The sequence below is a fragment of the Marmota marmota genome, unplaced genomic scaffold (assembly GCF_001458135.2).
Source record: "Marmota marmota marmota unplaced genomic scaffold, marMar, whole genome shotgun sequence".
Taxonomy (NCBI): domain Eukaryota; kingdom Metazoa; phylum Chordata; class Mammalia; order Rodentia; family Sciuridae; genus Marmota; species Marmota marmota.
Window position 1 is genome coordinate 8,116,237 of NW_025999913.1, and position 23,646 is coordinate 8,139,882.

A 23,646-nucleotide genomic window follows, 5' to 3' on the forward strand; every position below is an offset into this window, starting at 1 on the left:
GCCCATTCTTTTCATGAAATCAAAGATCAACCTGTAGAAATATCTGAAAACAATTATTTTTGCAACTTAGACATAAAGCTAAGAAACTCTATTTCCACTCCCTCCTGATCTCAGTTTTAGGCATTCAGCTCTAACATTTATCCCTGTCAACCTTTTAGCCCAAGTAGGCGTTTAACACGTGTATGGATGTCCGTGAATAAAGAATTTGATCCACCAAAACGCTCCATTTCCTAATGGCCTGTAGCGGGAGATGATGTTATTATCTACACCAGACTCTAAAAGTCACATTCTCAAAGCAACAATAATAACAAAAAAGTCACTAAAACTAATTATTATTCCCACTGGACACACAACTCCACATTTCAGTTGTCACATATCATTCGCAAATACTTCTTAAGCACCATTTTTTTTTTTTTGCCAGGCTTACAATTTCTGTGATCACAATGATATTTTATTGCTACCGACTCTGACATTAGGTTAGTGAAGTATTATTTTAAAATATGTCAGTGAGAGTACACATATTAATTAAAATGTTCCCATATATAAGCCTTAAACTAGACTCCCTGTGCCAATTGGAGACAAAAGACCTTTATTAAATACTAGTTGATAGGTTAAGTATTTTAATGTCTCTGCCAATCATTCCTACAAAAGAGTATTCATCGTTGAGTGTGAAATGGGTGAAAAAGGAAATCTCATCTTCTGATCATCTGCTAGAGTCATAGGTCCTAAGATGACAGCAAAAGCAGCATTTGCCATCACAGGCCACACCCTGGTCTCCCTGGTAGCCCTGGATGGGTTTTTCATTCTGTTTTAATACCATCATAAAGAGCTGATTCTTGGAGTGGACAGAGGGAATGTTTCCCAACAGACCTGGAGGTGCTCTCTAATGGCATCTGGGCACCTTGAGTTGTCAGCCACTGGTAAGGGACCACAAGTTTACACACAGTACTCGATGTAGAATCACCAGGCTAGAGGAACAGACTCCCAAACTTGAGCAGAGTTTGACTCATGCAGACTCTGACGATAGGCCTGTCTGTCACATGGCTTAGCATGTCTGGGCCGCCTAGACCACGAGGCTTTCTTGTCCCCACGTCCTCATTTCTTTTTAAGTTTTTCTCTCATAAAATCTTTGAGGACACAAATGAATCTAGCACATACAAGGAGACGGTAGAAAGGAAATAAATCTAGGTGCCTTAGCTTGCTTTCTGTTGTTAGGACAGAACACCCCAGACCCAGTGAATTATAAAGAGCAAAAACTTATTTCTTACAGTTCTGGGGACTGGAAAGACTAAAGTTGGGGGGCCTGTATCTCATGATTCTTGTTATATCATCCCATGGCAGAAGGCAGAAGGGCACAGGGAAGAGGAACATGCACAAGGAGAGCTGGATTCATCATTCATCAGGAAACCCCTTCCCACAGTCCACTTAATTAAACTTTCTCTAAATTCAGTTGATCCATTCATGAGGGTGGAGGCTTCTCAACCCAATTGCCTCTTTAAGATCCCACCTGCCAACACTATTGTGTTGGAATGGTTGCCAACTGGTGAACTTTCGGGAACACCCTCAAGCCACAGCACTGGGGTAAGTGAGGCTGGTAACAGGTTAAAGGAGTTGGTGAGAGTCCAGAAGGAGGAGATGGAAAACCAAGCACCTGATATGGAAATGGATCAGCTCACAGATGGGGAAGGTGATTGAAGGGATGAGCTGAAAATTTGGATACTCAAGACACAAAGTCTCTGAGAGCTAAGAACCACGTGACGGACGTGTCACAGGTGGGCAAGTGTTAATTATAAGCTCAAGCAGACTTGGGGACAATGTCCTGCAGAATGAGTCTAGTGACTTGGTAAGCCAGGGACCTGGAGGTGGGAAGGAGATAGAGCTGTTGGACAGACTCAAATTCCCCAGCATGGGTGGCCACGAGAGAGGCAGGGAAGAGAGGTGCGGGGGGCCGCTGCGCGCCTGACGGCAGCTCCCTGTTGAAGACCAGGACAGCATCCCACAGCTGTCAGAGCCTCTGCCTGTGGGCTTATTAAGCAATCAGAAGTGCGGTTCTGTGCGGTGGCTGGCTCATCAGCAGGGAGGTTGGGTGTCCACTCGAATCTGGCAGAGCAGCCTCCCCCACCCACTCACCAGTCTGCTCTCGGGTATTTTCACTCCTGTCTTGAGATTAGGAGACGTTGGCTCTTTCCTACCTACTTAGAGTTTTATTTTTGTGGCTTGGTATTTCAGAGAGGCTGAGAATCTTCTGTTACGAGTTTCTTCCTTTTGGTTATTCTCCAGCATAAAGCCATTCTTCCCGTTGGGGTGTCGCGCATGTTGCCATGGAAGTGGGGATGGGCTGATTCACACAGGAGGGGACCCTCGAGCCAACCCTCAAGGGCACCGAAGGATGCTGGTTACTGGAATTCCTGGTAACTTCTCCAAGGACATGCATGCTTTTCTGATCACCTACGAAAACCTTTGACCATGACGTTGAAATTGAGATGCACTGTTCATGGGTGCTCTTCTGCGGACTGGTGTTCTCCCAACCGAGATTCACTGCAGACCCGGAATTTCAAAAGCAGACTACCCTTCGGCACCTACTGCAAATTCTCTGAGTTGGGATTTAAAAACAAAACGAAACAATGAAGAAACATACTCCTGTCCTCCTAGTTTGGGCCCCGAGGAGATGAAGAAAGCAGACATCGATCGGGCTGCTGGGTGGATTGTAGTTTTGCAAAACCCAACGTGGACTGGGATCTGTCTTCTGTTCACCTTCAGTTTTCCGGAGGGGACGACAGCCTCACTGTTGTTACTGACGTCACTCTGCCTCCTAATCCTAGGTTAGCATCTGATCTTGCCCTTGAGATCTAGGCATTCACTTAGCTTCTTGTGTTTCCCAGGTGAATGCAAAGCAGAGCTTCAACCAGCTGGCGTTAGGAATGGAATGAAGTGGCAAAACAGGTGGCTAGAAAGCGTTTCTGGGAAGTGGGATGACCTACGAGGGACACTGTGGTGCTTCAACCTGAATAACATTTAAGGAAATGTCAGGGTGGGGCAGCTGCTCTTTTTCATTCTTCTGAGGAGGCTCAGCACATATTCAGCAGACTGCTTGACCCTCGGTTTCCTCTTCTGCAGGGCGACCAATTTGTAGGGATGGAGACATTTTGGCTCTGTGATTCTAGGCCTGTGTTTGTGTCTCCAGGAAGCAACTCAAGGAAAGATGAATCGGGGCTGGTTGACAGTAACTAACACAAACTGAGATCGCTACCAACACAGAGGAGAGACGACTTGCATTCATTAAAAAGCAGAATCAAAATGGGTATTTTAAGTAGGTGCTGGAAGTAGATTTTTACTCTCTAATGCATTTGCCTACAAAACAGGACTTAATAGAGGAAAAATAATGCGGTGAGTCTTTCTAGAATCCCATTAAACATAAACGCTGAAATTCAGCGTTTCTGATTTTCCTAGCTAGTCAGGTGTTGGTAATCCCAACTCATCCTCTATGGTGACATGTCCTCCTGTATCCCCCCGTGTTTTACTCTTGAGTCTCATTATTAGTACTTGAAGGCAAGGTCAATTCCAGGTTCAAACCCTTCTGTCAATCTCCTTTACCTACAGAAGGTTCTTAGCAACCATGCTCTTCAGCATCAGATCCCCCCTGTCTCTTTCCATGTCTCTCCTGCATTTTCGCCCTTTAACAGCTCTGCTCTTGTCAAGCTGATTACGCTGGGTAGAACAGGATCCTCTTCACGCTTCATGTTCTTCCTGGAACCCCAGAATACTACCTCTCATGGAAATAGATGCAGGTGTAATTAAGATGAGGTCACATCGGACGAGGCAAGGTCCCTAAACCAGTTCGACTGATGTCTTTAAAGAAGAAAGGGGACCCAGAGACACGTGCACACAGGGAAGGTGATATAAAGACGGAAGGCCAACCAGGGAGAAAACACCCTGTAATGACAGAGGCAGAGAACGGGGTAAGTGTCCATGAGGCAAGGATCCCCAGCAACACAGGAAGCTAGAGATGGACATGGAGCCTCCCCGTGGCCTCCTGAGAGAGCAAGGCCCTCCGATCCTTGAGTTCAGACTTCTGGGCTTCAGAACTGTGAGAGAACACAGGTCGGTTGATTGAAGTCACCCAGGGTCCTAGGAAACTACTACAGTAATGCTCATGGCCCCTCAGCTTGCCAGGGCTGGGCCACTGCTCTGCCTGGGGCTCACCATTCCTCCTACTTAGACACCCCTTGCTAGCTTTTCCATCCATCCTTTGAAATCCAGTTCAGATCTCCACCTCATTTGTCCTCTTTTCCCAAACCATGCAGTGGGAAGGGATATTCTCCTCTAAAGCTATGTCCAAACCTCATCTTGTATGTATTGGAAGCAACTTGGATCATTGATGGACACTTGGCTATTTCCACACTGTGCACCTCCTCTTTTACCCCCTGCATTCCCACACGGTGCCCCTTCTGTGCCTAATATTGTGAGGTTTTCTTGGACACTGGTTGTTGGATTGACCTGGTGGTCGTGGAAGTTCAGTGCCACTCTGACGTGGGGATCTGCATGGGTAGCTCCATAAACGGCTCAGCCTCCAGGTTCTCTCCACAGTCTCTTCCGAAATTTCCATACCTACAGGAAACATCAGGGTGGAGTGCGGGACAGCTGGGGGTGGGTTTTGATTGGGGTTGTGAAGAGTAACATTTGGTAAAAATCCATCCGTTCCTTAGTCTGCTCTGTGATGCTCTCCAGGTCTTGAGGCAAAGCCTTCAATCTCTTCCGATCACCATTTTCTGCTCACGCTCAGGCCAGCATTCTCTCAGACAATATGGAAAAGGGGCAATTCTGCTCCCCGGCAGGTATCAAGATGGCGTGCTTCATGCCAAGTGACATGGGCAGAGGGAGGTGTCATTCACTCTTGAGGTGCCATGGAGTCTTTTGTTGATTCCTTTGAAAGAATAACACTTACCCAGCAATTCTCCTTGAGGGAATAAGGCCAGAGAGGGCAAGCAGAAGGAAACGGGGAGAGTAGAAGCTTCCAGAAAAACCTAGGTTAGGAGTTGATGTTATCGATACTTGGGAATGTGCTCTCACCTTGATCAATATCCTACTTGTCAATACCCTTCAAGATTCTGAGCTCCCATTTCTACTATTAAAATTTTCATCTGCGTCATATAACCACCATCAAGTGCCTTCTCTTGATTGATTCTGGGTAACTTCTTGAAAAGACAGTACTTAGAATTCAGGTCCATATTCATGAGTTTAATTTGCTACTTCCATCCAGCAGCATGGGATCTTCTTATTACACGCAGTGTTTGGACAAGCTTTTCAAAACGGGGGAAATAAAATGTAGGGACCTCGGTTTGCATTAGTGCTACTAGACAGAATAGCTGGCTGAATAAGGGTTCCCAAAGATATCTATGTCCTAATCCCTGGAACCTGTGAATATATTACCTTCTATGGCAAAGGGACTCTTTTAGATGGGTACAGTTTGTCTATGGTTTGAATGTGTCCCCCCCAAAGGTATAAGTGTTGGAGGTTTTGACTCCAGTGTGGTGAGGTTGGGAGGAGGTGGAGCCTTTAAGGGGTGGAGTCTAGTAGGAGGAGGTCCTTAGGTCACTGGGGACACGCTTTGGAAGGGATGAAGGTAGCTCCTTGGAGAGCAGATGACTATAAAAGCCTGAGCTGGCCTCTGAATGGTTCTCTCACTTCCTGTTTGGTGATGTGATTTCTTCCTTCCACCATTTACCAAGGGTCCCTCAACAGAGCTAGTGCGTTCCTATTTGGACTTTCAGACTCCCCAAAATATGAGCTAAATAAACTTTTCTTTTTACAAATTTTGCTTCAGGTATTTTGTTATATTAATGAGAAATGGACTAATACATAGATGTGGTTAAAGGAAGGACCTTGAGATGGAGATATACCCTGAATTTTATGAGTGAGTTTAGTGTAATCAAAAGAGTCCTTTTTAGGAGGAAGACAGGTAGGGCGGAGGCAGAGAGAGAAGTGCTTTGAAGACAGAAGTAGAGATAAATGAGATGGGGTGGTGGAAGTAGAGGTTGGAGTGACAGCCTTTGAAGAAAGAGGAAGAGGCCACGACCTAGGGAAGGCAGACAGACAGACAGTAGATGGACAAAGCACAGAAGCAGGCTGTCTTCTGGGGGCTCCCCAAGGAACACAGCTCCGCAGACATCTGGATTTTATCCCATAATATTCAAATTGAAATTCTAACCTCCCAAAGTATGATGTAAGAAATTTCTTTCAGCTACTAAGTTTGCATTAATTTGTTAAAGCGGCAACGAGAAATCAAGGTTCTGCTGAACCCCAGCAGGGCCTCAGAACTGTTCTCATACAGGTTACCAGTGGGCTCAGAATCACCAAGTCCAATGGAAAGGCCCGACTCGGGTACCCCTGCATTGTCATAAGCCTTGACCTCTCATTAGCCTTGGACATAAGTATTTCCTCTTTCCAGAAACATCTTGATACTTAACTTCCGATGACCAAACAGGGCTGGGTTTCCGCCGAGCTCATTGGCACTTGGTTCCCAGGTACCTTCCTCTAATCTGTGCCTTCCTCCTCCGACCACTGAAGACTCAGTTCCTGGGGTGTCTCATCTAACTACATCTAGTCCCTATGTGATCTTACTCAACTTGAAAAAAAAAAATCTGTATGACCAAGGCAACCACATTTATGTCATCAGTCCAGAGATCTCCCTTAACTTTGTGCCACCTAGAACAACACGTCCAGCTTCCTGTTCCACATCTTGCCTTCACTGTCTAATAAGCATCTCGTGCTGATATATCCAAATAGGACAAGGGATTTCCTCATCCATCATCTCCCTGTTTCTTAAGGACTCCAGCCTTTCCTCTAAGTGTCTTTGACCTGCAGCTGCATCTCCCTGGACCCTTCTTCTGCCAGGCCCTTTCCTGGCTGATTCTCTCACTTAGCCACATTTCTGTTAAAGTCTCAGTTCATCATGGAGGCATCCCTTGACCACCTATTATGGGTTGGGGGACATGGGGACCTGGGCCCCTCCCCCTTTCTCTCCCTCTGCTTCCTGGACACCAGGAGGTGAGCAGCTGTGCTCCTCTACCACATGCTCCCCGCCATGATGCTCTGCCTCACCACAATCCAAAAACAAAGGGGTCATGTGGCCATCGACTGGAACCTCTGAAATTGCGAGCTAAAATTAATCTTTCCTCCTTCCAAGTGATTAGCTCAGATATTCCGCCATGGTGATAGAGAGCTGACTAACACACCCCCCGAACTGCCCTACACCCTGTCAAAACCATGCATGTGCATATGTATACACTCATACACACACACATACCACAGGTACAGACACACGCATGTGCACGCGTAGACTCACAATCATGCACACATACCAATCTGTCTCTTTACCCTGCTTATCTTTAGCTTTAGCAATTTTACTCTGTGGCATTGTGCTATTCACTTATTGCTTAATAATTAGGATTATGCACACTGTACAAGGACAGGATTAGGTATATATACAAAGACAGGATTTTTCTGGATGGTGTTGGTTATTGCTGCATTCTCAGGACTTAGAAGAGAATCTGGTACATAGGAGGTGCTTAATATGTACCTTTGTTTAAGCACTTTCTTATATCCAGTCAAATGTTTTGCCTATTTTATTACATAAATTAGCTAAATTTTAGATACATTTTGGATTAAGTATTTAATGTCTATATGTCAAATTTCTAAGAGTAGGAACCATGTCTCATATTTCTCTTATACTCCCCATAGAGATAAGAACAGCACTAAGCACATAATAGTGATTTTTAAAAAAAATTTTTTTTTAAAAATCTTGATTCTGTCCATTTGTTTGGAACCCAGTATTGGAAGTCAACTGGGGCCCCTCTTTTCAGGTTTATTCTCAGTTATTTCAGGCAGTCTTACCTCAAGGCTCATAAATAGAATTTTGAAGGTCCATGAGCCTCAAATAGTATACAAAATCTAATAGGCATTTGTGGTTTTTCTTGGGGAAGGGCCCAAGATTCACAGAGGACTCTGTTTCCTAAAGGCTGGGAAACACCAAGCTGTCGAGAGATTTCTAGACCATGAGTTGCCTGTGCCCAGTGGGGGGCTGGGATGCAGGTGGGGAATCTCCAGGGCTGGGAGGAGTTTATCATGTCTGGGGACAAAGGACTGCCATCTGCACTGATGTGGCCACAGGGATCTTCTTCACTCCTCAGGACTCACGGATCTCTACTTAAGAGCTCAACAATTTCAACCAAGCTTATGAATGGGAGATAAAAATCTGAGGCTGGGCCTGAGTCCTAGGGATAGACCATATCTTGCCTGTTGTAACTGAGGAAGGAGCTGGAAGATTTTGAGTTTTCCTCCTTGGCCATCTGGACTCCCAGGATGTTCTGGGAGAGGGCTCTGAGGCCGCGGGTTGTCCAGTGGTGCCCGCATGTAGGTCACTGCCAGGCCAGGACACACCTGGCAGTAACCATAGACCATTGCACGCCCCCCCCCCCCCGGGCCCAGTGTCTTGCATTAGTGTCACTTATTTCACTTGTGTATGTATACTAAACTCCGATTCGAGATTCGAGACCATTAGATGTCAAGACCCTTGTTAAATATCAATGTCACATACATAATGATGCATAGTAATTATTTTTTAAGTGAATAAGTGACAACATATTCAGCAGCTAAGTAGCTATAGCGGGTGCTTCCTCCAATCTAAAGAGCCCAGGAAAGGGCTTCCTCTTAACAGTGGCAGATGGTTCTGAAGTCGCCATTTCTATCAATGCAGGGTTTTTTTTTGTTGTTGTTGTTTGTTTGTTTTTAAGTTCTGAGACTGATGGAAAGCAGAGTCATGGACCCTGGCTGGGAATTCTTAAGTTTTACATGATAATCCCTTATGCTCCTGCAGTCCCTGGTAGTCTATAAAGAGCTTAGGCTCTTAGGTTCTCGGTAACCTTGTGCTGTTTTCTAATGTAGCAGGGACCTGGGTCTCTCTCACTCCTCCTTGGGGCAACCTGAATGATTTAGGTTGATTTCTAGAGAAATAAGTTCCCCAGCTTCCCTCCCATTGGGTTCTGGAGGGAAGCAGTCAGATACCCAGACTTCTGTTCCTGCTATTTAAATCGGTCTGCTCTGGTTCTATCTTTAGCAAGCATTTAGATAAGACCTGAAGAGTTAATGTTTTCCTGGCAAAACCTGGAGGAATACTTTGTTGTTCTTTCCCGTAAAAAAATGAAGACTGGAGGACCGCTTAGCACTAAAACAGTCAGGTTGATCTACTTAAACTACGGCAGCCAGGCCCAAATGGGAGCTCTTCTCAGCACAGCAGCAGCCTGTCCGTCCCACCAATGTTGTTACTATTTGGGCTGCAGGTGAAGCCATGGCAGGGAATATGTCCAGTGGAGGTGACTGTCATCTGAGGAGATTCTGATGGCGATGATGAGTTCCTGAGGAATGAGAAGGGTTGGGCTGGGAGGATTCCAAAGGCTCGATGAGTCAGGAAGCTTCTGGAACCACCCTGGGGCCAAAGGGCACAGAGGTATTTCTGCACTTCATGGCTACTACTCATAAAACCTGGGGCGGCATCACCAATGGTAACAGGGAAAAGATTCCAAAGCTAAAGACAGAATAGCAAAATAGGAGCACTGCGAAGTGAGAGGACCTTTCAGGACAGCCTGATGCTGATGACGTGAGGCATTGATTCTTACATCGTGAAGAGGAAGAGGGAGCAGCGCAGTACAGGGATTGATTCCCAGACGGGGGCCCACCCCCAAAAAGAAGCCACTAGTATCAACTGTCCATCCAGACCACCTGGCATCACTCTGGCACCCACAGGGGCAATTCTCCAGCATCATATCCACTCCTTGGAGTTGTCACGTAAGGACACTAGTAAAATATGGGAAGTATTAATACATTGGTCCAGTGTTAGTCAGCTTTCATTACTATAACAAATACCTAAGATGATCAACTTATAAAGAAAAAAGTTTTTTTTGTTGTTTTTTTTTTTATATGTCCAGTCCATGGTCAATGGGCCCCATTGCTTTTGGGCATGTGATGAGGTAAGAATCATGGCAGGGAGAGTGTGGAGGAGAGAAACCTCTCACTTTGTGGCTGGGAAGTGAAAAAGAGGAAGAGAAAGGGGGCAGGGGCTCCACTCTCCCTTCTAAAGACCACAGTGACCTAGAGACCTCCCACGAGGCCCATCACCTCCCAACAGCACCTCCCTGGAGACGGTGTCTTTTACCACATGGGCCTTCAGGGGGGATTCCAGACCTGAACCCTGCCACCAAGAATAGCCATTGCAATGGAAGTTTGCTGTTTAAGAGGTTGGCAAAGAGCATCCTTCAGGGAACAGGCCAGGAGAGTTTAATAGCAAGGGAGGAGAATGTTCAGGGGGAGGGACCGTCTGGGACGGAGGGATCAGATGTAGCCATGAGGACACTGGATTTGGAGCGTCTGCACCAAGGCAAGCAGGAAGTTTGGGGATGACTGCATTAGGGACCCGCACATCAGTCTTGCTGACACTGATGCTCTTTCTAGAGATGGATCTGCTGGGATTTCTCCAATTAACTTGAGAGAAACACTGACGCGTATCTGCCTCTGACCCAAGGCAGGCTGACTCCTCCTCTTCTCTCCTGGTCATCCCTGTCCCACCTCCCGGGACTCTTGCCCCTCCCTAAGGGATGTGAGTGACTTGACTGACCAAAGAGCAAGGGGCAGGGTCCCCAACCCCACCCCAGGTTGTAAAGGCACCGAACACTGAAACATCTCCATTGTACAGTATCCGCCTTCCTCATTAATCAGCTCATGGATGTACTACATTATCCGGCTCTCTGCTTCCAAAATGATCAACAACCCATATGGCTGTTTACTTAGCAAGGTCACAAATATTGGGCATCACCAACATTACTATCTGGAAGAAAGCCAACCATGCATCGCGGTAGAAAATGGAGCTCCCAATAGGGAGGGACCTTGCTGTCAGAGTAAGAAAGCGACTGGGTGAGCTCACACCGCATGACGCCGCCGTGTGTGATATATGGGTTTGGCCCTAAATAGAAGGCACACGCAAGATTCTGCCTCTTTATTCTTTTTACAACTTCCAGCTCAGCCAATTGTTTCAAATCACTTTGCTTTCTCAGTTTTTGCTTAGAAGTATACAGATGGGGATCCTGGACATTTTTTAAGTGAAAATTCTCACTTTGCTGTATTAATTGACCAAGCAATTGGCATCCTTTGGGTTGCCTGGTAAATTGGGAAACTGGATCAAAACCACAAAGTGTGGACTTACCTTTAACCAGAGGCCACACAGAGTCAATCTGTCCTCAGATAACAATCCTAGCTGTATACCATGGATGAGCTTGATGACCCCAGGCAGGTCACTTGCCCTCTCTTAGCTAATTTTTTTCATTTATAAAAATCAAGATTATGCTAGTTATCAAAAGAAGGTTGTATGAATTAAATGAGCTCATCGATGAAGAACTTGCTTTGTATAGTGTAATGTGTCATTAACAAAAAAAAGAAAAGAAAGAAAGAAAGAACAGGAAGATTCCCCTGATAGGTGTCTCAGATTAACACTAATGGAGAATGCAAAAGACAGGAAGTAGCTGGTAGGAGGGGATTTCTGAGAGGTAGAGCTTATTTAATACATAGCTCTGGGTCTTGAACTCTAAATTAGATTAGAACCGGTGTATATTCATCTGTAATAGTTCACGGAGCAAAATATTTGAACTGAAGGTGAGACTTTTTTTCTGGGAGGTACCCACATGGGCAGCATTGTGAGAGGACTGAGCTGCCTTCCAGGTTGGTCATGATGTGAGTTTGAAGACAATGGAAGGCTGAGGGGCAGGAGGAGTTCTGCGTGGATGTGGCCCTTGCTATGCTCCTCCCTTGAGATTTCCCTCTGATTTTTATTTGTTTGTTTGTTTGTTTCTACCAGGGGTTGAACCCAGGGGCTCTTAGTCACTGAGCCACATCCCCAGCCCTTTTGACTTTTCATTTTGAGACAGGGTTTTGCTCAATTGCTTTGGGCCTCGCTCAGTTGCTGCGGCTGGCTTTGAACTTGAGACCCTCCCAAGCCACTGAGAGATTCTAGGCATGGGCCGCGGTGCCTGGCTTCCTCTGATTTTTAAATGCCATGTGCTTCCCAGACTCTGAAACCTCCTGATCACCTCCTGACGGACATGGAAATACATTTGCAAGTATTGAGAAGACGAATTAGGTTTTCGAACGAGGACCTCATGCACTTAGCATCAAAGACTCGAGCTCAGTGCCCCAACAGTGACCTGGACAACTCTGTGCCAGGCCTGCTTTGGGGGTCGTCACTGTTAGTGGCCTTCAGGCTACGGTGGCCTGTATATCCCAGGCCATGTTCTGTTCACTATGTAGCCCCTCAAAAACACACAAGGGAATGAAAAACCAAATAGAAATGTATTCAGAGAAGTATGCAAAGAAGAATCCATGTGTGATGCAAAGTCTTGAGGGAAGGCAAGCTAGGAGTCGCGGCTGAGCTGCGCAGGTGTCCTGTGGCTGCAGTGGGTGGGGGCGGGTTTTGTTTAAATCTTGCTTTATTCCACGCCCAGCCAGGAATTGCATCACACGTTACCACATGTTACATGTGGAAGTTGCTTCTTTTTCAGGACTGAGGCTGAACCAGAAGGTGACCTGCCCTTTGGGCGACATGGCTTTTTGATGACCCCCTAAGTGACATGACAGAGTCTTGTCCGGCCATCTCCTCTGCTCTCAGTGAGCTCTGCAACACCAGTGGCAGTTTTTGTTCATCTCATGACCTCTAGTGACAGGGTAGGGAGGGAGGAGCGATTGGATGTTGGGGGTTGAGAGAAGCTCATGAATAAGCACTTGGGAGTGTTCAGGGCACGGGTCACTGACCTTCCACGGTCACTTGACGTCCCCTCACTCACCATTGCGTGATTCATCCATATCGGAAAGATTTCGTCTAGGATCTTGGGGTAAACGAGCTCTCGGTCATAGAGAAAGATGGTCCAGAATACCAAAAATACAAACTGGAAATAAAACAGAAAAAAACAAAATATCATTAGGTTTGCTTTTCATCAAAGTTTTCTAAGATAATCAAGGAAACAGCGAAATAAAAATAGATACCAGTCTTAAAGATACCTCATATATACATTATAGGAATGTCAAACCAAAGGAAAAAAAGGCTTATGGTAGAAATGCGATATTTGAGCTCCCCGCGGATGCCTCCATGTGCTGGTTAGTTAGCAAATCCATTACCTGTTATCAAGGCAGGCAGATAAGACTGGGATAAGCTAGATACACAGGCTGGGCATGGTGGCACACACAACTTAGTGAGACCCTGTCTCAAAATAAAATAGAAAATGGGCTGGGGATGTGGCTCAGTGGATTAGATCCCCAGTACTAAAAATAAAACAAACAAAAAACTAGATGCATAGACTACGAGCACTTTAACCAACGACTTCTTTTTCCTCTCAGTTTGCACCTGGAATGGCTTGATGCTTACACACTCTTGCCTACCCCTTAAAACTGACCAACTCTTGGGTAACTCAGAAGCGAGCTTGCTGAGAGTTAGATCTCTTCCTTGCCCTGATCTCCATCTATGGCCTTGTCCAAGCATCTGTCCTCTGTGTTACAGTCCATGCTGAACTGGGATGGGGGTGTGGGGGAACCGTTCATCTTCTGATCTTCCCATCTTCTGAAATTGCATAGGCTTAATTTATAAGCCTTAAAAAAACAAAACAAAAAAAAAACAAAAAAAACCCCAGATCTCACTGTTGATTTTTAAAACTTGATCTTTACAAGACTTTACGGGGTGCACGTGGGGGTATTCAGCCCAGTGAACCTGGAGTGCTGGTGTTGGCTCTGTCACCTGAGAACTCATTCTTGTTTGCAGAGTTTTGTTTTGCATTTGGTTTTGAGGTCGGGGTGCCACAGGAAGGAGGACAATGGCAGGTGGAGGAAGGTGGGTCATTTCTAATCCTAGGCCCCACTGGCCAGCCAGCAGGCTGAACCGGTTTGTTTCATTCTAGCAATGAACAGGCAACAAGGCCATAGAAATGTGGATGGTGTCAGCGAACTAGCTTACTGACCCTTTCACGTCTGCCTTTTCCTGATGTCTGTTCATTCAGCAAGAAGAACAAAGCACCTACTGTGTGCCCTACACCAGGCTTGTCTTTCTCTTAGATCGTCTTTTCCATGTGCCAACTCTGAAAGTCTCATCTCTTTTATTTTAAAAATTATTTTAATTAGGTAATTTTTCCACTTGTAGAAATAACACAGGCTTTTATTGTACCAAGTGAAAAACAAGCTGTACAACAGGGAAAGCAAGTCACCTTCCTCCCCAGGGCTTTCCAGTCTCATGACCTGGATGGAAATAAAGTTGTCTCAGTGGCACCGTCGGCTTCAGTATTCCTGATGGGTTAATTCCAAGAACCCTCCAAGGATACCAAAACCCATGGATGCTCCATACTCTCATACAAAATGCCCAGTATATGCATATAACCTGCACATATCCTCCGGTGCACTTTTAATCCCTCTTGATTACTTATATCCAATATAATGTAAAGAGTTGTTACAGTGTATTGTTTTTAAATTTGCATTTAATTGTGTGTTTTTTTTCCCCCAAATATTGTTGATCCATGGTTGGCTAAATTCATGGATTAAAACCCACAGATATGAAGGACCGACTATTTTGATTAAGGAAGGTCCTTCGAACTTCCCCATTGGACAGCGATAAGGACCTTGCATTGAGTTTTCACAAAGATTCAAAAACTAACGATAAATCTGATCAGTAAAGTGTCCTATTTCCTGATGACCCTGGGCAGTGTGGTACAGCCCTCAGACAGAATGTTTTTGCAAAGGCAGTGGCTGTGGTTTTCCATAATAGGTTCCGGAACAGCCTGGCTGCCCAGAAGAGTCTGTCCATCTGTGCGTGTCTATTCCATGAGATCTACGTCCTGGTAACTTACTGTGGACACAGGGAAAGCCAACGTGGTGAACAGTAGATCTCTGAAGGCAGTTATGAACCTGATGTTTCTTCTTCCTTTGATTCTTTTTAGCACATCATCCAGGCAGGCGACCCCGAAGAAAAAGGCCTGCAAGAACTAAATTCATTACAACAAATGAGGGCATTTCCATTTGCTTTAATTAATACCTTCTTCACAGATGTAAAACCGCATCCCTCTGGGAGCAATGTGGACTTGAGGAGGAGGGGGCTGTTGGGCTGCTTTGGTTAAGAGTCAATTCAAGGGCTGGGCTTCCAGCTCATTGGACCCTGACCTTGCTCTCTAAACCTGATGGAGGAAATTAATTCACTTAGGGGATGGTGATGGGTACAGTATTTCGTGTAATGAGCTTGAGTTAAAATGGAAACAAAATTAAAAGTCAGCTTAAAAGGAGACACCTTGGCGGTACCAGAGTGGGAAGAGCCAAACAAAGAGAGCAAAGCAGGACAAAGAGCCAGGTAGGACAGACTGGCCTCAGGTGTCTTCCTGGGAAGAAAAACTAAGAAAAGGGCCCGGGGCTGAAATCTCACTGGGAAAGCCAGGATCAGGGTCAAGAGCACCAGGTTGGAGCTCCCCGCCAGCCTGAGGAAGATACCCAAGATGGCGACTTGCTTAGCTCAGGGAGGAGCCGGTGTGATTCCTTCCTCTGAGACCCTCTGGCCTAGCGAGTGGTTTAAATCCAAGGAAGGAGCCAGAAAGCCCTGGGCCCTGGTGAGGCCCCTGAGGCAAGGCCAAAGAGAAGCTGAATCCTTCTCAGGGAAGCTCAGTGGAGTGTCCCTTATCCAAAATGCTTGAGACCAGAAGTATTTCAGATTGGGAATTTTTTTTTTTATTTTAGAATAAGATATCTTAGGGATGAGACCCAAGTTTATGCACAAAACTCATTTATATTTCATATATCCCTTATACAAAAAAAAAACCAAAAGTGATTTTTTTATCATATTTTTAAATAATTTTGTACATGAAACCAAGTTTCTCACTGTGAAATTTTCGCTTGTGTCCTTGTGTTGGATTTGGGAGCATTACAAATGTCAGGTTCTTTTGGATTTCGATGTTCAACCTGCAATGTGAAACGGAAGGCAAACCTTGCCCATTCTCAGTGTGGCTCACAATCTGGGGACGTCTAATTTAAGGCCTGTGGCGGGGTCGGGTCACCACTACACAGAGTCTGGGCCAGTATTGCGCTGGGCTCCTGGTGGAATCTGTCCTAATCTTTGGAAGCTCTGGAGGCTACACCTGGGGAGTGAGGCCCTTGCTCTTAGGGGGGAGACGGCAAGCTCTGGAGCCGGGAGCCGGGCCAGCGATTCGTCACGTTGGCCGTGGGGCCTGGTCTCTGGGGTCCAGACTCTAGGAGAGATCTTGCAGAGTTGTCCTCACGCCACTCCCTGGGCCAAGGGGTGGCAGGGGAGGAAACGGGGTGGATTCAGTCTCTGTTCCCTCCCTGCTGGGCCCTCAGACCTGAGTACCCCATCACCTGGGAGCTTTTTAGAAAGGCAGGACACGTCCCTACCCTGGACTATGGGGTCTGAATCTCTGGAAAAGGGGGTCAAGAAGTTGTTTTAATAGGCTCTCCAGGATTTCCTTATGTAAGCTGAAATGTTTTTTTCCTTAACTTTTATTCTAATTTGTTATATATGACAGCAAAATGTATTAGAATTCATATTACACATAGAGCATGATTTTTCACATCTCTGGTTGTCTACAAAGTATATTCACACCATTCATGTCTTCATACATGGACTTGAGGTAATGATATCCATCTCATTCCACCATCTTTTTTACACTCTTGCCCCCTTTATTCTAGCTAGAATTCATCTGATCTTCCCATGCTCCCCCTCCCAACCCCACTATGAATCAGCCTCCTTATATCAGAGAAGACATTCGGCATTTGTTTTTTGGGGATTGGCTAACTTCACTTAGCATTATCTTCTCCAACTCCATCCATTTACCTGCAAATGCCATGATTTTATTCTTATTTATTGCTGAGTAATATTCCATTGTGTATATATGCCACATTTTCTTTATCCATTCATCTACTGAAGGGCATCTAGGTTGGTTCCACGGTTTAGCTATTGTGAATTGTGCTGCTATAAACATTGATGTGGCTGTGTCCCTGTAGTATGCTGTTTTTAAGTCCTTTGGGTATAGACTGAAGAAATTAAGCTTAAGTTTTAAAACCCCTAGATCAGACATAAATTCATCACTCAGAAATCTTTCTAACTACTCAAAACTCCAGCAGCTGACTTGAGTCCTTACATGTCTCATGCCAGACATAACTAAGCTTTATAACTGCACAACCTCATAAAGTAAGTGCTATTATTAATCTCCTCAGGACCATTTTACAGATGGGGAAACTGGGGCACAGAGAGAGATGAACAAACTTGCCTAAAGGCTCATGGCTTCAGAGTCTGGTTCATATACATACATGAACCAGATTTCTATATATATAGCGGATTTCTGAAACAGTTCACTAAAGCACTGTAGGAGGTGGGTCAATTAAAAATCAAAAAAGACTTTTACACCGATGACTCTCCCTAGAGATTCTACTTTAGTGGGTCTGGGGGTGCAGCCTGGGCTTCAGGGTATCTTCAACTCCTCCCAGGTGACTCTAGTCCTCCGTAGCTGAGGGTGAGAACCACCTGCCTAGAGGGACTTCTGGCAGAGATTCATACCCGGGGTCTCCAGAGAGATGCGGCCAAGGACATCAAGGTAGTCAAAGCCTCCAGGTGCCATGAGACTGCTAAAGAGGTGGGGGTGGGAGAGGGGAGAGCGTCCTCATCTAAGGGACAGGAGGGGAGCAATAGGCCAGGCAGGTGGCATAGAGTGAGCGAGTGGTAGAAAACCAGGACTGGACAAGGCCCCATGGTCCCTAAGGAAAAGGGAGCTTCCCACTGGAAGAGCATATATCAGGAAGGTTGGCAATGGCTATAAATTCCATGCAGGGGCTGCCACCCCAGTTCTTGTCACCTTGTGGGTGCTTTTCACATCATCCCCTCAGGGCTGGGGAATTTGGCCGGGCAGGCCTTTGCCCAGGATGTCAGAAGACGTTGCCCCCCTGCCGCGGCTCCCACGACCCAGGTAGCTCTCACCTCTCCCCTGGGTTCACCTGCAGCTGCTCAGGCCGTAACAGGCAGCTGCTTGAGTTAGGAGGAGCAGACCTGGGCCCTGGGACCTGGAGACAAGGACTCCAATGTTTAACGTCCTGCACTGGTTGAGGTTCTGCCAGGACTTCCCCTTGGGGGAAGAGGCTGCCTCTACCCAGCATGTGAAGTCCATGAGACCTACTCTCCTCCAGACAGAGCTTCCTAGAGTCATTGTGATCAAGCTGAACCTCTCTCTCATTTTTCCCAGTTACAAAACGTGGAAATCGGATGAGGGAAGAAAGCACATTGCTCGGATCCTCCGGGGTTCCTCCATCAGTAAAAGTTGGCTCCCCACTGCAAACTGCCAGTCACCTCCCCCCTCGGCCCCCAGCTCACACTGACGGGACAGGGCATCATCTGTATCAACAAGGGATATCTGGGGAGTCCCCACATCAGGGCCCAGGAGGAAGCAGGACGGTATTGCCAAGAGAAAGTCACAGGCAGGAGCCACCACCAGAGCTGGAGGACCAGGAGGGTGAGCCCTGAGCTCTAAGGGGCCGCATGCGGTAGGGGACATTGAGGACAGTTTTGAATCAACTCATCCAAACAGCCACGGCCTGCTCATTCTCCAAGGACAATATCATCTAATGTTTGTAAAACAGGCCTAGAAAGTGCAACCCGGGGAGAAAATGCTAGTTGTCATGAGGTCAGTTGAGTCCAATGCTGAAGATCTCAAGTCCCATAATTCCAAATATAACTGCATTTGGAGGTAGGATCTTTAGAGAGGTAATTGAGTTAAAATGGGCTCAATGCCCTACTCCAACAGGACTGGTGTCCTTATAAGAAGACATCATGACCCAGACACAGAGGGAGGAGCCCAGGGAGAAGATGGTATTTGCAAGCCTGGAGAATCCACTCCTATCCCCTTGATCTCAGCCTGCAGCTTCCAGAAGTGGGGGAATAAAATGGGGCTGGGTCAGCCGCTGGTCTGCGGTGGATGCTATGGCAGCCCTCACCATGGAATAGCATTAACATGGTAGCAACAACTGGTCTTCTTTGAAGAATCTTGCAACCAAGTGACAGTCATTCCCATTTCTTAATGGGAATTGAGAAATTCCCTCCCAGATATCCCTTGTTGATACCCTTGTTGATGCCCTATTTGGGCTGCCTGAGACAGCAGATGGCACGTGGTCCTCTCTTGTTCTTGCTGTTTGGAAACTTCTGTCTCTGATCTTCTTTTTCTACTGGATCTTCCATAACTCTGCTCCCATGGAGAGCTCTATACCTCTTTCTAAGATGTTCTAAATTTGTGAGCTTTCTTTGGTTTCTGTTGCTAACTGACAAACTTAACCACCCGTGACAGAGCTGGATTTACATTTTTCATAACTAATGCAGTTTACGAAGCCGTAGTTAAGAGGTCTTTACTTTTCACATTCCTGTGTCTTCACAGGTCCACAGAAATCTTAAAGCCATGGAAACTCAGCCTAAGTCATCAAGTTTATTTCCTCGCCTTATAGCCAGAGCCCTGCTAAACCACCCCAGGAAATGAGAATTTCTTCCATTAAAAAATAATAATAATAATTTCCAGAGAGGGAGATTCCACAAGTTGAGTGATCCCAGCCCGGCTCAAGGTTCTGTGTCTGACTCAGCTGGGTTGGGACTTTCTTATTCCTCTCCTTCAATATGATGCAAGCCCTTCAATAAATGAATATCCCACAATAAAAGAGCAATCAGGATGAACTGTGATGAATATTCTCTCTCTCAGTGGTGGGTGGGGTGGCATTTGGGGCAGGTGGATGGAAGGGAAACTTGGCCAAGTCCATGGGTGTAGACATGTTAACATTCTGTTTCAGTCGTCATTCATACGCATTTAGCTTCAGTAAGAAATTGAGATAAAAGGATAAGATAGAGGACACAAGTATGCGGAACACTATTTTGAATAATGACAAATAAATTGGGATGAAGAATATTATGGGATAGGTGGGGGGAGCGTGCACAGCCAGTGTGGCATGGCTGATAGCAACAGTTGGATCACAGTAGAATATCTTGGGATGGAAGCTTTGCAGAGAGGGGCAGGAAAGGTCCCGTGTCTGTTGTTGAAGGGGTGGAAGGAGATAGGAGGGAGAGACCCAGCCAGAATCTCCCTGGAGATGCAGTTAGTTATGTGGCACCACCTCTAGCAACGCTTCTGAAGGAAGTTTATTTTTAAAAAGAGGAACCACCAACCAGCCCCATGAACTCTGTACAGCAAGTCTTTGTGGCCAAACATCCCCCACCCCAGCACCCACCAGCTGGTCAAGGACAGTCCTTGAATGAAAGTGGGAATGGAGGGGAGGGTTGCAACATTCGTGTAGGACTCAGGCATTGGATGGACGAAGCCAACCCAAGCAGATCAGGGACATCCACAGCTGGGGTTCCCCCATTCAGCAGGACTGGCTGCTCTCTGCTTGAACCTGCAAACCATATCTCTCCAAGAACCCCAGAGCCTGAGGGCAACCACAGCAGCTCAACAGAGGTCTTCCTCCAGCTGGGGCGACAGAGCATGCAGCCGGGGGAAATGGGAGCTTTGAGGGTGGTGGGTGACCCTTGCCCAGCTCCGCCACACACCAACATGGGGTTGAGTGAGGAAACTGATTTTCCTTGGAATCACCCTCTGAGCTGCACTGTCTGTGAAAGACAGATGGCTGGAAGCTCACCACCCCCTTCCCACCTTCTCTCCGTCTGCTCACACTGGGCTGTGGCCATTCTGTCTGCTTGTCACCTATCAGCTCATGCATCCCTGGCGGCCACACTGTGGTTAAGTACTACTTTCATTTCTGTGAAATTTGTGAAAATTACAAAGAAGTACAAAGAAGTAACTAGACCAAGGTGACAGAGATAGTCAGTGATGGAACCAAGATGACATCTCAGAGAGACAGGCCCAGAGCTCACGACTAACCACCTGACTACACTACCTCTCCCTCCAAAGGCCGAATCAGCTGCCTCTGCCCTGGGGTCAGTTCACACCCTCAATAGGCAGAGAGTCACACCTCCCCTCCTCTCCTTCCTTTACCCTTCCCCTTCAATGGCTCTCCACCAGGGCCACCAACCCTGGAGGAACTCCCATCCCTATTCTCTTTGGATTCCTGGAATAGTTTCAGGGGGGAAGTGGGGAAGTGGTCAGAATGCAGACTTGCACTAAGATGGGCTTGGCTTTTCAAAAGGAGGTGTAAGCAGGACTCAGCCAATGTGAAGTGGCAGGTATTCCAGAGGAGGGGTATGAACTCCCCCAGTAACATGGGTGGGATACTAACTTCACCAAGCTGAGCTAAAATAAATACACAGGTGTTATGGCAAACTATGGGGCTGATTTATTTGTGTTAACTAATGATCGATTCCATGAATGATCAATGAGATCATCAACGATTCGATCATTAGTTAACACAAATAAATTGGTAAGAACCCACAGTCATTAACCAGCTCATGAGACCTCAAGAGCTAGAAATTTTGGAGGTCCAATGTTTCAACTTCGGAAGGAATTCAAAAGTGATACTATAGGTAAGTAAGCACAGACTGAGAGACGCTCTAAAAAATCAGGAAAGGAAAAAGGAATTCGGGCTGGAGTTGTTCCACAAAGATTTTAAGAAAGAATGTAGGATTTCAGGAGGTCTAAGAAGGAAGCCAAGTGTTGGAGAGATAACGAGAATACAAGCAGATAAGGAGGGTCCAGCCCATGGACCAAAATGGGTTTGACCCAGGCCTTCTGGCAAAAGAACTCAACCTTCCTGGGGGAGAGAGAGATCTGAAGGTTGCACCAACAGGTGAATGACTAAACCAGGAGTTTGGGGATTGGTTCCATAAAACAGAAGGGAGCCACAGAAGTGTCTTGAGCAGCAGACCACAACTTAAATAGAGCTTATGAATAACCTGACAATAAATGGGCAGATGATATCAAAAGACATTTCTCAAAAGAAGGAATCCAGATGACCAATAAATATATGAAACAAAAAATGGCCAACATCCTTAGCAATCAGGGAAATGCAAATCAAAACTATACTGAGATTTCATCTTATTCCAGTTAGAATGGCAATCATCGAGAATACAAAGAACAGTGAATGCTGGTGAGGATGCGGGAAAAGGTCTACTCATATACACTGTTGGTGGGACACCAAATTAGTATAACCACATTGGAAAGCAGTTTGGAGAGTCGTGTACAGACTAGGATGGCACCACCATATGGCCCAGCTGTCCTACTCTTGGTATTTATCCAAAGGAAGCCAAACTCACATACTAGAGTGATCCATGCATACCAATGTTTATAGCAGCGCAATTCACAATAGCCAAGTTACGGAACCAGCATAGGGGAGCTGCCTACAGACGAAGGGACCCATAAAATGTGGCGTATGTCCACAATGGAATTTTACTCAACCATAAAGAAAACTGAGAGGATGTCATCTTCTGGTAAACGGATAGAATTAAAGAACATCATGCTAAGTGACTCAGAAAGTCGAGGGTCAAATGTTTTCTCTCATATGTGAAAGCTAGGGGGAAAAAGGAATAAAAAAGAATCTCACAAAAATAGAAGGGAGACCAACAGAGCCGAGGAAGGAGAGAAGGAGAGGTAGAGGAAGGAGAAGTACAGGAGTGAGATCAACCAAGTGATGCTGTGCCCACGGACAGACCTCCCACCACGGATCCTGCTGGTGTACGGAATTACAACACACTAGTGAGAAAACAGCAATAGTCGAAGAGTAGAACATGCAGATCAGGGGGAGGGAGCAAGGAAGGAAGGTCCTGGGGAATGAGATTGATTGAGGGATGTGCATGCATGAATGTGTCATAATGAATCCGACCGTGTATTACGTCTAATCGCAATGCACTAACAGAAATGGGGGAAAAGGAGATCATCAAAACAAAATGAAAAACAGCTTCGGGAAGATTCATGGAATCTGAGTGGTGGGTGGAGGGACTGAACAGGGAGGACAGAAAAGAGCTGATGTGGCCTTCCAGGTCCAAAGTAATAAGAGCCTGGAATAGGAGAGGCAGGCCGACTCGGGGAGAAGGACAGACCTAGCAAAAAAAAATCCCACCAGTGGGATTTGGTGGCTGATAGAACAGGGAGGTAAACATGGGATTAACACTGAGATACGAGGGTATTGTTGATGAAAGTGTTTTCCCACTGGTGGTAATTGAAGAGAATGAAGGCTCTTTGGTATGTAAGGGAACTCAGAACTAGGAAGTCGGGGAGCTGGTCTATGGGAGTAGGTGATACATCTATTCTTAGCCACCCTTATGTGAGACAGAACAGCCATACTGGAATTTGGATTTGATTAGCACGTCAATCTTGGCTACAGACTGACTCTCTTCTCTCTCTCTCTCTCTCTTTCTCTCTCTCCCCCCCCCCTTTTTAATATAAAGCCAATACAAATCTTAACAGCATTTTTAAAACACGATAGCACTCTTTTAGTCCTGAAAAGGCAATTTCATTTTGTTTTCTGCTTTCTTTTTCTTTTTCCACAAAATTATAGGATTAAAACAAGCAGTCACCAAAACAAGCTGTGTTTGGACCTCAAATTTTTCTGGCCAGAATCAAGAGGTAGCAAATGGCCAGAGAGGGAGGA

At 46.0% G+C, this 23,646-nt stretch overlaps 1 protein-coding gene across 7 annotated transcripts in view; it reads right to left on the reverse strand.

The window, feature by feature from the left end:
• Nucleotides 1-23,646, reverse strand: part of LOC107149251 (androgen dependent TFPI regulating protein) — an 84,363-nt gene that overhangs the window by 35,346 nt on the left and 25,371 nt on the right. For 5 of the 7 annotated variants that reach the window (XM_015494014.2, XM_048799795.1, XM_048799796.1 and 2 more), the window contains 2 exons: nucleotides 14,928-15,062; nucleotides 12,885-12,986 (listed from right to left, as the gene is read on the reverse strand). In XM_015494014.2, coding sequence (XP_015349500.1) covers nucleotides 12,885-12,986; nucleotides 14,928-15,062 — 237 coding nt within the window. The remainder of the gene's footprint in view (nucleotides 1-12,884; nucleotides 12,987-14,927; nucleotides 15,063-23,646) is intronic. The other 2 variants (XM_015494015.2, XM_048799799.1) reach the window with 1 other exon arrangement.